Genomic DNA, 18,538 nt, shown 5'->3' with positions numbered 1-18,538 from the left:
GAAAGTAGAGTACACTAAAATATCCACAGTGCCCCCTTGAGTACGGAACCCATGGACACTGTCCCACAGTTCAACAGGAAACTGAAAGGGTGGAGTTTCTTGTGTGTGTCCCAAATAGATCGTGCCCTACTTAGTGCACTTCACAGATTATAAACTAACTACTGCACCCAGAGAGGGCACTAAATGTGAGAAAGAGGGATGTAAATATAAATGGTTTTATTATCTGACGTACAGTGCGCTATTTCGGTGCAGTAACGTTAGTTATGACCTACACTGTGCACTACGCACTGTGGAGGGTGATATTTGAGTTTCAGGCTGTAGTTTGGTATGATGTGTGTTGTCGTAGCAACGGTTCATCACGTCCTGTTAGTATGAAATGGTGTAGTATGTTAATATTTTGTGCACTAGCCGCCAAACTCAGACTTTTAAGGTTAGTACATACTATATACTCTGTAGTGTTAATGTGTATTACACAATTGGGACGCAGCTTTAGTCGTTCAATTTGGACTAAAAAACAAATCTGTGATGTCATTAAACACTGTGTTCCTTCTTTCCATGGCTGGTTCTCCTCCTTTAGAACTTCACTCCTTCAGCCGAAGGGTGAACGATACGATGCTGTATAATCAACATCGCGATCATTTCTGTTACGATACTCTTCTCTGAGTGTGTGAGGTTTGTGGTCTTTCTAAAACACACTCTTAAAAATCCAGGTGCTACAATGCGTTATTTAAGCGATGCCTTAGAAGAACCACTTTTGGTTCTATGCAGAACCGTGTTTGTTTGAGAGATGTGTGAGTGCGGAGAACCTCTTAAAGGTTTAAAAATCCATCTCTCGAGCGTAATGTTTTTTAACGGTTAAAATGTTTTTATCAAAAAGGGTCCTTTAAGGAACCAAAAGTACTTCTTCTATGGCATCGCTCAAAGAAGCTTTTAGATTGAGAACAACTATAAATCAGCTGTGTACAGGATCTACATAAACTGCACAGTAACAAGGTTCTGATTGGACGGCAGCCTGCTGTGACATCACCTAAATTTAATATTATTAATTTAATCAATTAAACATCAAATAAACAGACATTTTATGTTCTGAGGTGTGGCCTTCATTACCTCAGTATCTTCATATTAACAGATGTGTACTTTCCTGAGTGTTTTTAAGAACGTATACTGAAGTTAATTGTTGAGAATTTTCTCTTGCTCAGAGAGACGCTGGACGCTCCGAGGACGTTCCCACTGTCCACACCGTCCACTCTCTAAGGACTTGGAGAACTTAAAGGTGCAGTCTGTCATTTTTATCACCACAAAAGTACCAGGCAGTGTTTAGTAAAGTGATCAGTTCTGTTTTTTTTAAAAAGTACGGCTCACAGCAGGTGAAGATTCAGACTGTTCTGTCTTCTCTGAAGGAACCAGTTTATGCTCCACAGAGTGGGCCCCCCACGCCCCACCCACACAGGTGCAGCCCTGTCTAAATTGTGTTTAGTACACATTCAGACCACTAGGCGTCAGTGTAATGGCAGTTTATAGCGTGAGGAAGAGTCAGTGGAGAAAATGACTGACTACACCTTTAAGGACTTTATTTTGAGGAGATTATCAGTTCATTCACAGGAGGACGCCATGATATCACTCCTCAGAATATCGCCCAGCTCCAGCTCGGCTGAGTTCTGTCGCTGGTCCTGTGTGTGTTTATCGGAGGGTGTGTGTGTGTGTGTTTATGGGAGAGTGTGTGTGTGTGTTTACGGGAGAGGGTGAGTGTGTGTAAGTGTGTGTGTGTGTGTTCATGGGAGAGTGTGTGTTTACGGGAGAGTGAGTGTGTGTGTGTGTGTGTGTGTGTGTGTGTGTGGTGATGAGCTATACGTAGGCGTTCCGGCCGTACTGATTGGGCGGCTGCGAGGTGACGGAGGTGGTGTACGGCGTTCCTCTGGTGGGTGCTCTGTAGAAATAGTGTCTGGAGGAAAGAGAGGGACACAGAGAGCAAACAAACACAATAATAAACATCAGTCGAGTGAAGTTTCAGCAAAACGACTCTTTAACCGCTTCAAAACTCAGCCCAGGTTTTACAGGACCACTCTGAAATAAGACTACACTTATAAAGGGTTATAAACAGTTTACAATCTGTTTATTAATGGTTATTAACGCTTTGAAATAATAATACAGTAAAATGATTTTTTAAATGACTCTTTCTGTGGCCTAAAAGTTAATGTATAAATGTTCATGTAATTTCTGAATGCATCATATTTAGGCATTTACCAGTTTTTGTCTTTCATTTAGTTCACTTCATCAGTTAAAACAATTTTTCTCTTAATTTAGTTTGATTGCTATTAAACAATGAATAGCAACTGATTGTCTCTGTTCTTCAGAACTTTTCAGGAAAACACTGAAGAGAGACAATGCTCCAGACGTCCTTTACCCACGAGACTCTGACCTTCTACATTTCATTTACTGGTGGGAATTAAACACCACAACCACAAAGGCTCTATTGTGTTGATCCTCAGCGCCGTGTTTCCAGAGATTTAAAGAGATATTTCTCTGAGCAGTACGTGATTATTTGCTAAAAACAAACAAACAAAAAACAAATAACAGCCAACATTAGAATAAACCCAATCACATTACTCCAGTGTGATCCTCTGTGTGTGAATGTGTTGTTTAACTTTGTCCAAATCTCTCCTCGTGGAGTGCGTATTATTTGAGGTTATCGTCCAGTTCCTAGTTTTAACGGTGAATAAATAATGATTTTAAATAATGTGTGCTGTGGATTTAACAAATTCATGTAAATCAAGGAGAATCTGAACAAAACACTGTTCTTCAAACTCACTCTCACCTACTGCTTTATAGAAAAACATTATCTTATATTTCTTATGTGGTTTTTTATTATTATTTGTTTGTGTTTACTGTGATTATATAGAACTTTATACCACCCCCACACTCACTGAGAGGCATTAGTTTAAATATAGATCATTATCTCAGGGGCCTAAGACCTTTGAGGGTAGCCTTGTTGTAAAGTGGTGCAGATTTTTACGTTTATTGGAAATTAACCTCGAAGAGGACACTGACTGAAATCAGCTTTTAGAGAGTGGTTTTGTCCCCTCTCTCAGCTCCACTGTCCACTCTGGTCACTCTGTGGTTCTACACTTACACACTGTAGTCCATCTGTTGCTCTGCATACTTTGTTACCGCCTGTCCCTCAGTGCTCAGGACCCCCACAGAGCAGGTGTGATGTGGTGGTGGATCATTCTCAGCGCTGCAGTGACACTGACGTGGTGGTGGAGTGTTAGTGTGTGTTGTGCTGGTGTAGAGTGGATCAGACACAGCAGTGCTGCTGGAGTTTTTAAACCCCTCAGTGTCACTGCTGCACTGAGAACAGTCCACCGACCAAAAACATCCAGCCGACAGTGTCCTGTGTCACTGATGAAGTTACTGACAGAAGTGAAGTGATGAACTCACTGTTTTTCTTCGCTGCTCTGCATTCCACAAGTGCAGAGTAAACAGCTCCCGCCAAAAAGAGCCAGGGTCGCGGAGCACCAGCCGATGTACAGACCTTCTCCGATCTCAAACCTGCGGCAAACAAACCATTCCCTCAGTGAGCCCTCTTTACAGAAACTCCCTGTACTCTACTGGTCTCTACTGGACTCTACTCTCTGATTGGTCCCTGGTTGGTTTCCCATAGCTCCCCCCTGAAATGTATCGGGTGTCGTCTCTAACCCCGTCTCTAAGGGGAACAGTGGGCTTTGGAAACCACAACAACGGCGGCGGTAACGTTAAGCGGTGTTTACTCATGGTGTACTGGCATGTTGTTGTTGTTTGGTACTGAACACAGCTCCGTCATCAGTTCAGACAGATCAGTAGAGTTTGTTCCTTCCTTGTTGCAGCATCCAGCTCTCGCTGGATTCTTTCGTCAGCCACCGATCCAAGGAGCGTTTGAACCTCTTCAAAAGACCACGCCATAATTTTCCGAGCTGCCGTCGTGAGTCGGATAAAAACAAGCGTGATCTCTGCTGCAGCTGGAGATTTTACAGATGGAGAGTTGGCGCTGGACGTCTGCATTGCGTGGCGTAGAGTGACAACTCTCTCTGGACAATCAGCGCTCTGCAAGGTTTACACGCCATGGTTTAGTCCCTACTCGACTCACTCTGAACCACGAGAGAACAGCAACTAAACAAGAACCCGCTTCCAGAACCAGGACCTGATTCACCTGCTGGAGGAGGACGATAGGAGTCGAGTGGAGTTTGAATGGAAAAGCGGTTGTTAATCCCCTGGTTACGGATGGCTGTGGCAACACTCAGACTGAGTGAAGAAGCTTTTGTGATCATTGTGTAGAAATACTGAGAAACATTTGTTGCTAATGTGTCCCAGATGAGATAACTCACACACTTACTTGGTTCCAGGGTAGAGAGGGTCGAAAAACTCCTGTGTGATGTTGAAGGCGTACCAGGACACGGCGATCATCGTACACAGACCTGCGGGGAGACGACCGGGCGGTAAGGTGGAAACATGTCAACATTGATTCAGCTTCAAAACAACTTTTATTTTGTTTCTTAAAATCATTAAATCTAGAAGATCCTGATTGGTCAGAGTTCTCCATCTGAGAACTGCCCCTAGTGCACTAATGTGTGTGTTCACTGCCACAGATGGGTTATACATGGAAGACATTTCATTGTACACTGTACAGTGACAAATAATTACACACTGTTATTCTGTCTGAATGACCCCTGTGTGAACAGAGCCAGGAATGTTCCAGAATATCTTGAAGTTCCTCACAGGCAATGCCCCATGCCTAAAACACGCAGTGGGTTAGGCATGTACACTGTGTACGAAAGAACAGGATCTGATTCTTTTTCTGGAGTTTGTATATGAAAATGACTCTAGTAGGAAATTACTAATAATAGGGAAAAATATGGCAATAAACAGGGATAAACTTTTTTTTGGCCCTACACTGCCCCCCACTTTCTAGGGACTATACTTTGTTGTACTGTTAGTCTGAGAATACTATAACTTTTTAACAACTATAAAATTAAGTGATGAAAATATAATGAAAATATATATATACACAAATTAATTTTAAACCACAAATAAATAAATGTATAAATAAAAAGTTATGCCCTTTTCACTGACACTTGGCTTTGAGTAGAATGACCTTAGGTTGATGTGCAGCTGCTCCAGAAATAATAAAATCTCTCAGTCAAAGTTGTATTTACATGTTTATGTGCAGTGGGTCTGTTACAGAGTGTAGTGCAGGTTCTGTCCCTGTTCTCCAGGGGGCCCTCTTACCCTGGAGAATGAAGAAGACCCCACCTAGTGCAGCTATCCTCCCCTTCAGGGTGTAGTTCTCTCCCCCGATCTTCGAGCACTGCATGCCCACCAGCGTGGAGACCAGCCCGAAGGTGCCCATCACGATGGAGGCGATCATCAGTGCCCGAGATGCCTGGACATGACCTGGAACACAGGAGGCCGTCATCAGAACGTGTCTCTGTGTCCCCCTCTACGTTGCTGTGAGGGGTTGATGGCACTCAGCCAGGTCAGGGGCTGGTGTTGCGGTTTAGTTCTGGTTCTCTAATTCAAAACGAGGTATTGAGTGGAGCGCGTCAGTCCAGAGAACACAGTTCCACTGTTCCACAGACCAGTGCCAGGGGCTTCTCCAGCTGCTCCAGAGTGCCCCGTTTCATTGGGTGTAATGTTTTATACAGACTGAGTAATCTGATTGAACAAGAGACATTCTGCCTTTATCAGTAACAATGATAAACCGATCTCTCTCCAGCTTCATCTGAAAACGAAGTGTTATTACATTGCATTTACAATATTTTTAAATGGTTATATGTGTGTTATTATATGGTAAAGATAGATTACATGTTTATATATGTTCACATGTTGATGATAAATATAACGTTCATATAATAGGTTAGTGTTATTATTATTTTATCTTAATGATAGTGTTATTGCATGTTGTATTTTACTTGTAGAGTAACAATAGTGTTAGTAGGTTTATAAGGCCTTTTTATATGTAATGAGTGTTAATATAGTTAGTGATAGTGTTATTACATGTTTGTTATTAAAAGATAAATTAACAATAGTGTTAATATATTAATGGTAATGTTGTAATTGTGTTTTATTATAATAATAGTAATAATAGTGTTAGTACATGTTTGTTAGTGTTAATAAATGATATTGTATGGTCATGTTATTACATGTTCATATGTTAGTGTTATAATGTTAATTGTAGTCTTATTACATGCTTGTTATTGTATTAAAATTATTCATGATAATATTATGTTAATGATATTATATAACAAGTCTTGTTGTATTTAGTGTTATTATATGTTTATATGTTAGTGATATCATATGTTTATAATAGTTTTATTACATGTTCATATGTTAGTTTTATTATATGTTCATATTAGTGTTACTACATGTTTAAACGTTAGTGATATGATGTGTTAATGATCGTGTTATTACATGTTTATATATGAGTGTTATTCTGTATTAATGCTGTACCGGCGAGTCCGAGCATGGAGGGGAACTCCTGGCAGTTGTGGACGGCGGTGGAGTCCACCATGCAGGACATCCACAGGTTCTCGTACACAGTGGCAGCAGTGATCACGTTCCCCTCCATCTGCGACACGCGCCAGAACGGGTACGGTATCGCGATTCCGGACATGACCCACCCCGCGAACCCCAGGAACAGGGCCATGACCTCCACTGCCGGGTGCATCTCGCTCAGAACACGTAACTCCCACCGAGAGAGTGCAGCAAAACTAATAACCAGTGTTGGAATATTAATAATAATAATAGAGAGGGCAGGGATAGGGAGGGATTTTAAATCTAGAGAATAAACAGAGAGAGAGAGAGAGATGGACAGAAAGCAGAAAAGGAGAGGGAGAGACTGAGGGAGGCAGGGAGAACAAGTGGGAGAGTGAATGGATGAATGAGGTCTCAGGTTCCTCTGGAGCCAGGTGTGTTGAGTGAAGTCTGGTCGGTCTGAGCTCCGCAGGTGAGAGAGTGAGGGGTGGAGAGAGTGAAGGATGGAGAGAGAGAGAGAGGTCTGCTGAGTAATGTCCAGCTGGTTTGTGCTCCACAAGTGTGAGCCTAAACCCCTCCTCCGACAGCAGGGGGAGGAGTCAGAGATATGACATCACAACCTCTCAGTATTCCAAAGTGTTACACAGGTAACTGCGGCCAAATTCACTGACCACAACCACCACTGGCCACTGATCTGAACTGCAGCATTAAACCATTAAACTGAATTCACAATACACTACCTTTAATCACAGCCAAATTCACCACCAATAAACTCAATCAACGTTTCACTGACCACTACAGTTCCAGAGAACCCCCGTTGCCTTGACCGCCCCCGAGCGCCCAGCCCCCGTGTCACTGACCGTGTCGTGTTGTGTGGGAGTGTGTTGGCCGGCGGGGGCTCACCAGGCAGCGCGAGGAGACTCTGGAAGTACCAGCAGTCCAGGATCCCAGTGGAGTCGTCGGCGCAGGACATCCACAGGTTCTCGAAGATGTTGGACGTGATGATGACATTCCCGAAGTCCGAGGACATCTTCCAGGCGCGGTTGTGAAGGGAGATGAAGGCCATGACGCAGCTGAGGAAGCCTACGGCCAGAGCCACAATCTGCACACAGTCCTTCATCGTCCAGGTCTGGATCTGTCTAACTGTCTCTCTCTCCCTCTCTCCCTCTCCCTCTCCCCCTCCCTCTCTATCTCTATGACTCCCTCCCCTCTCTCCTCTCACTCAGCTCTCAGCAGTTTCTCTCTCTGTGTGTGTGTTCAGCCCTCAAAACTCTCTCTCTCTCTCACTCTCTCTTTCTCTCTCTCTCTCTCTCTCTCTCTCTCTCTGTGTCTCTCTCTGTGTCTCACTCTCTCTGTCTCTCTCTTTCTCTCTCTGACTCTCTGTGTGTCTCTATCTCTGTCTCTCTCTTTCTCTCTCTGGCTCTCTCTGTGTGTCTCTATCTCTGTCTCTCTCTCTCTCTCTCTTTCTCTGTGTCTCTCTCTCTCTGTCTCTCTCTTTCTCTCTGTCTCTCTCTTTCTCTCTCTCTCTCTCCCCCTCTCCCAATCTCTCTCCCTCTCTCTCTCTCTTTCTCTCTCTCTCTTCAACACACACTCAGGTGTTGAAGCTCTATTTTTTAAAACTCTTTCTTCAGCAGTGATTCAGATTCAGATTGTTCTCCAGTAGGAGTCTGGGGTCTGAGCTGAGTTTATTGCTGAGAACTGTGATGTTAAATAGTGTGATGACATTTTATTAAACTTCACCAAGCACCCCACAGTCATATACTGTCATATAACCCCTTCATAGCATCCAATGATTTCTGAAACACGGTCCATACAGTTTGATCCAATAAAGATATATACTATAACCGACACAGACTGATCCACACAAACCCTTCTCCCCTAGAGTTTAGTACCTCTGTGTGTTCTGTCTCCCCCAGATGGAGACATGGGCAGAGACTGGGGGTTCAACGAGGGACGATGATGATTGGTCGGGAAGTTTAGTGAGGGGTTGATGATGATTGGTCAAGGGTTTAGTGAGGGATGATGATGATGATTGGTAGGGAACGTTTAGTGAGGGATGATGATGATTTTTCAGGGGTTTAGTGAAGGATGATGATAATTGGTCGGGGGTTTAGTGAGGGATGATGATGATTGGTTGGGGGGTTTAGTGAGGGATGATGATGATTGGTCGGGGGTTTAGTGAAGGATGATGATGATTGGTCGGGGGTTTAGTGAGAGATGATGATTGGTCGGGGGGTTTAGTGAGGGATGATGATGATTAGTCAGGGGTTTAGTGAAGGATGATGATGATTGGTTGGGGGTTTAGTAGGGGGTCCTTGATGATTGGTCAGGTGTTTAGTGAGGGATGATGATGAAAAGGTCAGTGGGTTTAATAAAGGGTTGATGATGATTGGTAGGGGCGTTTAGTGAGGGATGATGATGATTGGTCGGGGAGGTTTAGTGAGGGGTTGATGAGTGGTCAGGGGTTTAGTGAGGGATGATGATGATTTGTTGGGGGGTTTAGTGAGAGATGATGATGATTGGTCGGGGGTTTAGTGAGGGGTGATGATGATTGGTCAGGGGGTTTAGTGAGGGGTTGATGATGATTGGTCAAGGGTTTAGTGAGGGATGATGATGATTGGTCAGGGGGTTTAGTGAGAGGTTGATGATGATTGGTCGGGGCATTTAGTGAGAGATGATGATGATTGGTCGGGGGGTTTAGTGAGAGATGATGATGATTGGTCGAGGGGGTTTAGTGAGAGATGATGATGATTGGCCGGGGGGGTTTAGTGAGAGATAATGATGATTGGTCGGGGGTTTAGTGAGGAATGTTGATGATTGGTCAGGAAGGTTTAGTGAGGGGTGATGATGATTGGTCAGGGGGGTTTAGTGAGAGATAATGATGATTGGTCGGGGGTTTAGTGAGGAATGTTGATGATTGGTCAGGAAGGTTTAGTGAGGGGTGATGATGATTGGTCAGGGGGTTTAGTAAGGGGTTTATGATGATTGGTCATGGGTTTAGTGAGGGATGATAATGATTGGTCGGGGTTTAGTGAGGGATGATGATGATTGGTCGGGGGGTTTAGTGAGGGATGATTATGATTGGTCAGGGGGTTTAGTGAGAGGTTGATGATGATTGGTTGGGGCGTTTAGTGAGGGATGATGATGATTGGTCAGGGGGGTTTAGTGAGAGATGATGATGATTGGTCGGGGGTTTAGTGAGGAATGTTGATGATTGGTCAGGAAGGTTTAGTGAGGGGTTGATGATGATTGGTCAAGGGGTTTAGTGAAGGGTTGATGATGATTGGTCTGGGGGTTTAGTGAGGAGTTGATGATGATTGGTCAAGGGGTTTAGTGAGGGGTTGATGATGATTGGTCATGGGTTTAGTGAGGGATGATGATGATTGGTTGGGGGGTAGTGTGAGGGGTTAATGACGATTGGTCGGGGGGTTTAGTGAGGGATGATGATGATTCGTCGGGGGGTTTAGTGAGGGATGATGATGATTGGTCGGTGGGTTTAGTGAGGGATATTGATGATTGGGTGGGAAGGTTTAGTGAGGGGTGATGATGAATTGTTGGTGGGGTTTAGTGAGGGGTTGATGATGATTGGTCAGGGGGGTTTAGTGAGAGATGATGATGATTGGTCGGGGGTTTAGTGAGGAATGTTGATGATTGGTCAGGAAGGTTTAGTGAGGGGTTGATGATGATTGGTCAAGGGGTTTAGTGAGGGGTTGATGATGATTTGTCAGGGGGTTTAGTGAGGAGTTGATGATGATTGGTCGGGGTTTAGTGAGGGATAATGATGATTGGTCGGGGGTTTAGTGAGGGATGATGATGATTGGTCGGGGGGTTTAGTGAGGGATGATGATGATTAGTCAGGGATTTAGTGAAGGATGATGATGATTGGTCAGGGGGTTTAGTGCGGGGTTGATGATGAATGGTCAGGGGTTTAGTGAGGGGTTGATGATGATAGTGAGGGGTTAATCATGATTGGTCAAGGGTTTAGTGAGAGATGATGATTGGTCGGGAAGGTTTAGTGAGTGATGATGATGTTTGGTCAAGGGGTTTAGTGAGGGGTTGATGATGACTGGTCAAGGGGTTTAGTGAGGGGTTAATGGTGATTGGTCATGGGTTTATTGAGGGATGATGATGATTGGTCAGGGGGTTCAGTGAGGGATGATGATGATTGTTCGGGGGGTTTAGTGAGGGATGATGATGATTGGGTGGGAAGGTTTAGTGAGGGATGATGATGTTTTGTCAAGGGGTTTAGTGAGGGATGATGATGTTTTGTCAAGTGGTTTAGTGAGAGGCTGATGATTGGTCAGGGGTTTAGTGAGGGATGATGATGATTGGTTGGGGGGTTTAGTGAGGAGTTGATGATGATTAGTCGGGAAAGTTTAGTGAGGGATGATGATGATTGGTCAGGGGATTTAGTGAGGGATGATGATGATTGGTCGGGGGGTTTAGTAAGGAGTTGATAATGATTGGTCAGGGGGTTCAGTGAGGGGTTGATGATGATTGGATTGGGGGGTTTAGTAAGTAGTTGATGATGATTGGTCGGGGGGTTTAGTGAGGTGTTGATGATGATTGGTCAGGGGATTTAGTGAGGGGTTGGTGATGATTGGTCAGGGTGTTTAGTGAGAGGTTAATGATGATTGGTTGGGGGGTTTATGGAGGGATAATTATGATTGGTTGGGGGGTTTAGTGAGGAGTTGTTGATGATTAGTCGGGAAGGTTTAGTGAGGGATGATGATGATTGGTCAGGGGATTTAGTGAGGGATGATGATGATTGGTCAGGGGGTTTAGTGAGGGGTTGATGATGATTGGTCAGGGGTTTAGTGAGGGGTTGGTGATGATTGGTCAGGGGGTTTAGTGAGGGGTTAATGATGATTGGTCAGGGGGTTTAGTGAGGGATGATGATGATTGGTCAGGGGGTTTAGTGAGGGATGATGATGATTGGTCAGGGGGTTTAGTGAGAGGTTGATGATGATTTGTCGGGGCGTTTAGTGAGGGATGATGATGATTGGTCATGGGGTTTAGTAAGAGATGATGATGATTTGTCGGGGCGTTTAGTGAGGGATGATGATGATTGGTCAGGGGGTTTAGTGAGAGATGATGATGATTGGTCGGGGGTTTAGTGAGGAATGTTGATGATTGATGAGGAAGGTTTAGTGAGTGGTTGATGATGATTGGTCAAGGGGTTTAGTGAGGGGTTGATGATGATTGGTCATGGGTTTAGTGAGAGATGATGATGATTGGTCAGGGGGTTTAGTGAGGGATGATGATGATTGGTCGGGGGGTTTAGTGAGGGGTTGATGATGATTAGTCAGGGAGGTTTAGTGAGGGATGATGATGATTGGTTGGGGGGCTTGAGTGAGGAGTTGATGATGATTGGTCGGGAATGTTTAGTGAGGGATGATGATGATGATTCATCGGGGGGTTTAGTAAGGAGATGTTGATGATTGGTCGGGGGTTTAGTAAGGGGTTGATGATGATTGGTCAGGGGGTTTAGTGAGGAATGTTGATGATTGGTCAGGGGGTTTAGTGAGGGGTTAATGGTGATTGGTCAAGGCTTTAGTAAGGGATGATGATGATTGGTCAGGGGGTTCAGTGAGGGATGATGATGATTGTTCGGGGGGTTTAGTGAGGGATGATTATGATTGGGTGGGAAGGTTTAGTGAGGGATGATGATGTTTTGTCAAGGGGTTTAGTGAGGGATGATTGGTCGGGGGGTTTAGTGAGGGATGATGATGATTGGTTGGGGGGTTTAGTGAGGAGTTGATGATGATTTGTCGGGAAACTTTAGTGAGGGATGATGATGATTGGTCAGGGGATTTAGTGAGGGATGATGATGATTGGTCGGGGGGTTTAGTAAGGAGCTGATAATTATTGGTCAGGGGGGTTTAGTGAGGGGTTGATGATGATTGGATTGGGGGGTTTAGTAAGTAGTTGATGATGATTGGTCGGGGGGTTTAGTGAGTTGTTGATGATGATTGGTCAGGGGATTTAGTGAGGGGTTGGTGATGATTGGTCAGGGGGTTTAGTGAGAGGTTAATGATGATTGGTTGGGGGGTTTAGTGAGGGATGATGATGATTGGTTGGGGGGTTTAGTGAGGGATGATGATGATTGGTTGGGGGGTTTAGTGAGGAGTTGGTGATGATTGGTCAGGGTGTTTAGTGAGAGGTTAATGATGATTGGTCGGGGGGTTTAGTGAGGGACGATGATGATTGGTTGGGGGGTTTAGTGAGGAGTTGATGATGATTAGTCGGGAAGGTTTAGTAAGGGAAGATGATGATTGGTCAGGGGATTTAGTGAGGGGTTGGTGATGATTGGTCAGGGGGTTTAGTGAGGGGTAATGATGATTGGTAGGGGGTTTAGTGAGGGATGATGATGATTGGTCAGGGGGTTTAGTGAGGGATGATGATGATTGGTCAGGGGGTTTAGTGAGAGGTTGATGATGATTGGTCATGGGGTTTAGTGAGGGGTTAATGATGATTGGTCAGGGGGTTTAGTGAGGGATGATGATGATTGGTCAGGGGGTTTAGTGAGGGATGATGATGATTGGTCAGGGGGTTTAGTGAGAGGTTGATGATGATTTGTCGGGGCGTTTAGTGAGGGATGATGATGATTGGTCAGGGGGTTTAGTGAGAGATGATGATGATTGGTCGGGGGTTTAGTGAGGAATGTTGATGATTGATGAGGAAGGTTTAGTGAGGGGTTGATGATGATTGGTCAAGGGGTTTAGTGAGGGGTTGATGATGATTGGTCAGGGGGTTTAGTGAGGGATGATGATGATTGGTCGAGGAGTTTAGTGAGGGGTTAATGACCATTGGTCAAGTGTTTAGTGAGAGATGATGATGATTGGTCAGGGGGTTTAATGAGGGATGATGATGATTCGTCGGGGGCTTTAGTGAGGGGTTGATGATGATTCGTCAGGGAGGTTTAGTGAGTGATGATGATGATTAGTTGGGGGGCTTTAGTGAGGAGTTGATGATGATTGGTCGGGAAGGTTTAGTGAGGGATGATGATGGTTGGTTGGGGGTTTAGTGAGGGGTTGATGATGATTGGTCGGGGAGGCTTAGTGAAGGATGATGATGATTGGTCGGGGTGTTTAGTAAGGGGTGTATGATGATGGGTGGGAGGGTTTAGTAAGGGGTTGATGATGGTTGGTCGAGGAGGTTTAGTAAGGGGTTGATGATGATTGGTCAGGGGGTTTAGTGAGCGATGATGATAATTAGTTGGGGGGTTTAGTGAGGAGTTGATGATCATTGGTCGGGAAGGTTTAGTGAGGGATGATGATGATTGGTCAGGGGATTTAATGAGGGATGATGATGATTGTTCGGGGGGTTTAGCGAGGGATGATGATGATTGATTGGGAAGGTTTAGTGAGGGATGATGATGATTGGTCAGGAAGGTTTAGTAAGGGGTTGATGATGATTGGTCGAGGGGTTTAGTGAGGAATGATGATGATTGGTCGGGGGGTTTAGTGAGGGATGATGATGATTGGTTGGGGGGTTTAGTGAAGAATAATGATGATTGGACAGGGGTTTAGTGACGGATGATGATGATTGGCCCCTATGTGCTTTTCAGTTGATGTATAATCCTGGGTAAATTGTTAGACATCTCACTGGTTGTTGAGATTCACTGGCTTTTTACACTTTTTTGGGGTTTTTTTTGGGTTCAGTCATAAACTCTAATGATTTAATCGTAACCGTAGAGGTTCTGTCTGCCAGACTTCGTCTCTGTCTAGACATGATATTCACCATAATTATACTGCTTTTCATAACACAGGGACATTATATTCCATAGATGCATCTCCCAGCACATCATCATGGTGTCAAGATCATTATTTATTTGCCAGAAATTTGTAAAATTGTTGAAGGTTAGTGTGTCAGTGTGAGAGACGAGTATCATGGTCACATCTAAACATAACCCATTCATTAAAACACAGATGTTTGTGTGTTTTTCTTCATTGGAGTTCATAGTTATTTTATGTTCAAGTGAGTTCCAATCTCCTGGTGGCGCTGTTTCACTAAAAACATCAAACTTGGCGTTAATATACACAAAGAAGAGCTACAAAAACAGTTTGGTTTCCTGTTACAGAAACATAGCACTGCATTTCTACATTGGTGAAGTTCAAAATTAGGTTTAAGTTTAGGTTTTTGTATAACTTTAAGTTTAGTTTTAATGTTAGGAGTTAGCAAAAGTGGTTAGTTTTTGCAAAACTATGTTGTTTTCAAAACAGTCAGAACACGGGATAAAATGAGCCGTTCTCATTCTGCTCCGCTTCTGACGTCAAGTGCGCAAACTTCAGATTCGCTCTGCCCCCTCATCTGAGTCTGTCCAATCACAGCGCTGAACCCGTGTTTATGTGAGAGCGCAAAGACAAGGTTAAATGCAGCAAAACAGAAACAACGAGCGTGGAGAAATAAGAGCACTGATTAAAAACGGAGAAAATGAGAACGGAGAAGAAAGAGAACTGAGTGAAAACAGCTAAAAACCAGAGCTTCTGCTCCTCCTCACTGCTGTGCGCTCGGGGTCGGGGTGAACAGTGAGTGGCTCATTATAATTTAAAGGAACAGGTGCAGAAAGCAGGTGTTCTGAACCGGGCTGTTTATACAGGGGGAGAACACTGTGTTCCCATTGTGAAGGTCTAAGCAGAACTCTGTTCTAAATCTCTTTGTAGATTCCAGCCCCTGGTTCATACAAAGTCAACATCCAGAAACTGCCAGAGAATAGTTTGAAATATTTGAAATATATTTATTATAAGTTATAAGTTATTATTGATATTATAAAATAAAGAAATAAAACAGTTTGAAGAAACAAGTATCTGAACAAATCCAGTCCTCATTCCAGAGTTAAATAGCTTTCCAATGATGAGTTTACGTGATATAAACCCTCTCAGTGTTGGTGAGGGTTGATTCCTCCTGATTCTGGGCTGGTTCTATTGGCCTGTACTTTACAACATTTTCAGAGAGCAGACAGATTTGTGTGTGCTAATAAAGGGACAGACTCCTGATGAGAGTCCCACATTCTCACGCCACGTCTGTCTTTGTCGGAGGGACACGTCTGTGCTGGACAATGGTGTTCTGAGCCATTATTGAATGTGAGAATGTGAGAGGGGTGTTCACGCCTTCCATCCCGGAAAAGAACAATCAGAGTCCAAACACCTCTGGCATATCTGATAACGCTCTCAGTTACACAGCAGAAACTGGACCAGAGTTTACATTCACTTTCTGGCTCTTTGAAAGATGTAGTCTCTGGTGATGTCCACTGACCCAGCACTGACTCAACACCGAACCATCCAACTCAACACTGGCTGAACACAGACTCAACACTGGCTCAACACCGGCTCAGCACCAACCCAACACTGACTCCAAACAGACTCAACACAGAACCAGCACAGACTCAACACTTAACCCAACACAGACTCAACACTGGCTCAACACAGACTCAACACTGACCCAACACAGACTCAACACTGACCCAACACTGGCTCAACACCAACCAACACTGACCCATCACAGACTCAACACTGACCCAACACTGACCCAACACTGGCTCAACACCAACCAACACTGACCCATCACAGACTCAACACTGAGCCAACAAAGGCTCAACACTGACCCAACACAGACTCAACACTGAGCCAACAAAGGCTCAACACTGACCCAACACAGACTCAACACTGACCCAACACAGACTCGATACACACTCAACACTGACCAACACAGACTCAACACGGACACAACACCAACCAATACAGACTCAACAGTGACCCAACACAGACTCAACACTGACCAACACAGACTCAATACAGACTCAACACAAACTCAACACTGACCCAACATAGATTCAAGACCGAACCAACACAGACCCAAAACAGACTCAACACTGACCCAACACAGACTCAACGCCAACCAACACAGACTCAACACTGATCCAACATAGACTCAACACTGACCCAACACAGAATCCACACTGACCCAACAAAGAATCAACACTTACCCAACAAAGACTCAACACCAACCAACACAGACTCAACACTGACCCAACACAGACTCAACACCAACCAACACAGACTCAACACTGACCCAACATAGACTCAACACTGACCCAAAACAGAATCAATACTGACCCAGCAAAGATTCAACACCAACCAACACAGACTCAACACTGACCCAACACAAACTCACCACAGACCCAACACAGACTCAACACCAACCAACACAGATTCAACACTGACCCAACACAAACTCAACACTGAGCCAACCCAGACTCCACACTGACCCAACACAGACTCAACACCAACCAACACATACTCAACACTGACCCAAAACAGACTCAACACTGACCCAACTTAGACTCAAGACCAAACCAGCACAGACTCAACACTGACCCAACCCAGACTCCACACTGACCCAACACAGACTCAACACCAACCAACACAGACTCAAAACTGACCCAACACAGACTCAACACCAACCAACACAGACTAAACACTGACCCAACACAGACTCAACACTGACCCAACACAGATTCAACACTGACCTAACACAGACTCAACAAAGAACCAGCACAGAATCAACATTGACCCAACACAGACTCAACACTGACCAACACAGACTCAACATTGACCTCACACAGACTCAACACCAACCAACACCGACTCAACACTGACCCAACACAGAACCAACACAGACTCAACACTGATCCAACACAGACTCAACACAAACTCAACACTGACCCAACACAGACTCAACACCAACCAACACATACTCAACACTGATCCAACACAGATTCAACACTGACCCAACATAGACTCAAGAATGAACCAGCACAGACTCAAGACTCAACACCAACCAAGGCAGACCCAACACAGTCTCAATACTGTCCCGACACTGACTCGACACAGGCTCAACATTGAGTCAACACTGACCCAACATTGACTCAAAACTGAACCAACATTGACTCAAATCTGACCCAACATTGACTCAACACTGTCTCAACAATGACTGAAGACCAAGCCAGAACAAACTCAACACTGTCTCAACAATGACTCAACACCGACCCTACACAGACGCAAGACAGACTCAACACTGTCCCAACACTGACTCAAAACCAACTTAACACCGAACCAACCTGACTCAACTCGGACCTCACATTGGCCCAAAGGTGGTGTGTGCCCCCCCCCCCCACCTAAACACACCTGTCATTAGCGAACGCTGTGTTTTGCCTAATCCCATTCCACTGGAGCCATGACCCAGAAAAAAGGGCGGGGAAAGTGCTGTAATGAAGTGTAAACACACTCCAAACACAAAGGACATGGCTTTTCCTTCCTCCACACACACACACACACACACACACACACACACACAACAAAAAGGACCTTTTTCATTCTGAGAAATGGATTGTGTTACGAGAGTTCCAGGATCACAATGGAAAACTCCCAGGTAGCGCAGGTGCAGGTCTGAGAGCGTGAACACACTTAGGACAAACGCAGACTTTTTTTCACCATTGCATTTGTCTCCAAACAGTGGAAAGAAACCCGTGAGAAATTCTCTGCTCTCCTGTTCAACGCCCACACACACATCTATCATTTTTTGTGTGTGATCTGTTCAGCACCTTTTTGAAATGCTGAGCAGCTTTACGTAGGTGTAAAGGTGTTAATGTTTTGACCTTTTGTGGTGAAAGAGAGGGAGGGGAACTCAATCTCACCACTAGAGGCCTCCGAATTTAACAAACTGCACCTTTAAGAACAAACATTGTCTTTTTCTTCATCGTCATAAAAGTTGTCAATGTCAGTTAATTTATAAGACACATTTATAAACAAAACTGCTGTCCAACAAAGTACAGTAAAAGCAAAACATGAAACAGAGATAACAGATAAAACACATAAGACTCAATTTAAAATAACTCACAAAGAAAACAGAAATATTAGTAAATCTCACACTGAAGCAAAAGCCAAAAATAAGTTTTAAAGGGGACATCTGCGATTATGGGGCCATGCAGCTCCAAGCTAAGATCTTTTAAGGTGGAACAGTGTGTTTG

General features: G+C 44.3%; 1 protein-coding gene across 1 annotated transcript; it reads right to left on the bottom strand.

Annotated features, from left to right (window-relative positions):
* Positions 1-1,845: 1,845 nt before the first annotated feature.
* LOC136674587 (claudin-15-like) lies at positions 1,846-7,645 on the bottom strand. The gene is made up of 5 exons (XM_066650653.1): positions 7,411-7,645; positions 5,263-5,427; positions 4,370-4,451; positions 3,439-3,549; positions 1,846-1,942 (listed from the first exon to the last, which is right to left on the bottom strand). Exons 1-5 carry the CDS (start codon positions 7,625-7,627, stop codon positions 1,846-1,848), a joined length of 672 nt encoding a protein of 223 aa, XP_066506750.1. The 5' UTR covers positions 7,628-7,645.
* Positions 7,646-18,538: the final 10,893 nt, after the last annotated feature.

Source organism: Hoplias malabaricus, chromosome 2, assembly GCF_029633855.1.
Source record: "Hoplias malabaricus isolate fHopMal1 chromosome 2, fHopMal1.hap1, whole genome shotgun sequence".
In the NCBI taxonomy this organism is placed as follows: domain Eukaryota; kingdom Metazoa; phylum Chordata; class Actinopteri; order Characiformes; family Erythrinidae; genus Hoplias; species Hoplias malabaricus.
The sequence above is the reverse complement of the archived record's forward strand: the minus strand, read 5'-3'. Positions and strand labels throughout refer to the sequence as shown.

Excerpts from the sequence above, each read along its gene's own strand:
- LOC136674587 (XM_066650653.1), bottom strand. The coding sequence starts at position 7,627 with ATGAAGGACTGTGTGCAGATTGTGGCTCTGGCCGTAGGCTTCCTCAGC. Across the intron at positions 5,428-7,410 it reads GAGTCTCCTCGCGCTGCCTG|GTCATGTCCAGGCATCTCGG; the intron begins GTGAGCCCCCGC and ends CCTGTGTTCCAG. Across the intron at positions 1,943-3,438 it reads CAGAGCAGCGAAGAAAAACA|ACACTATTTCTACAGAGCAC; the intron begins GTGAGTTCATCA and ends TCTTTCCTCCAG.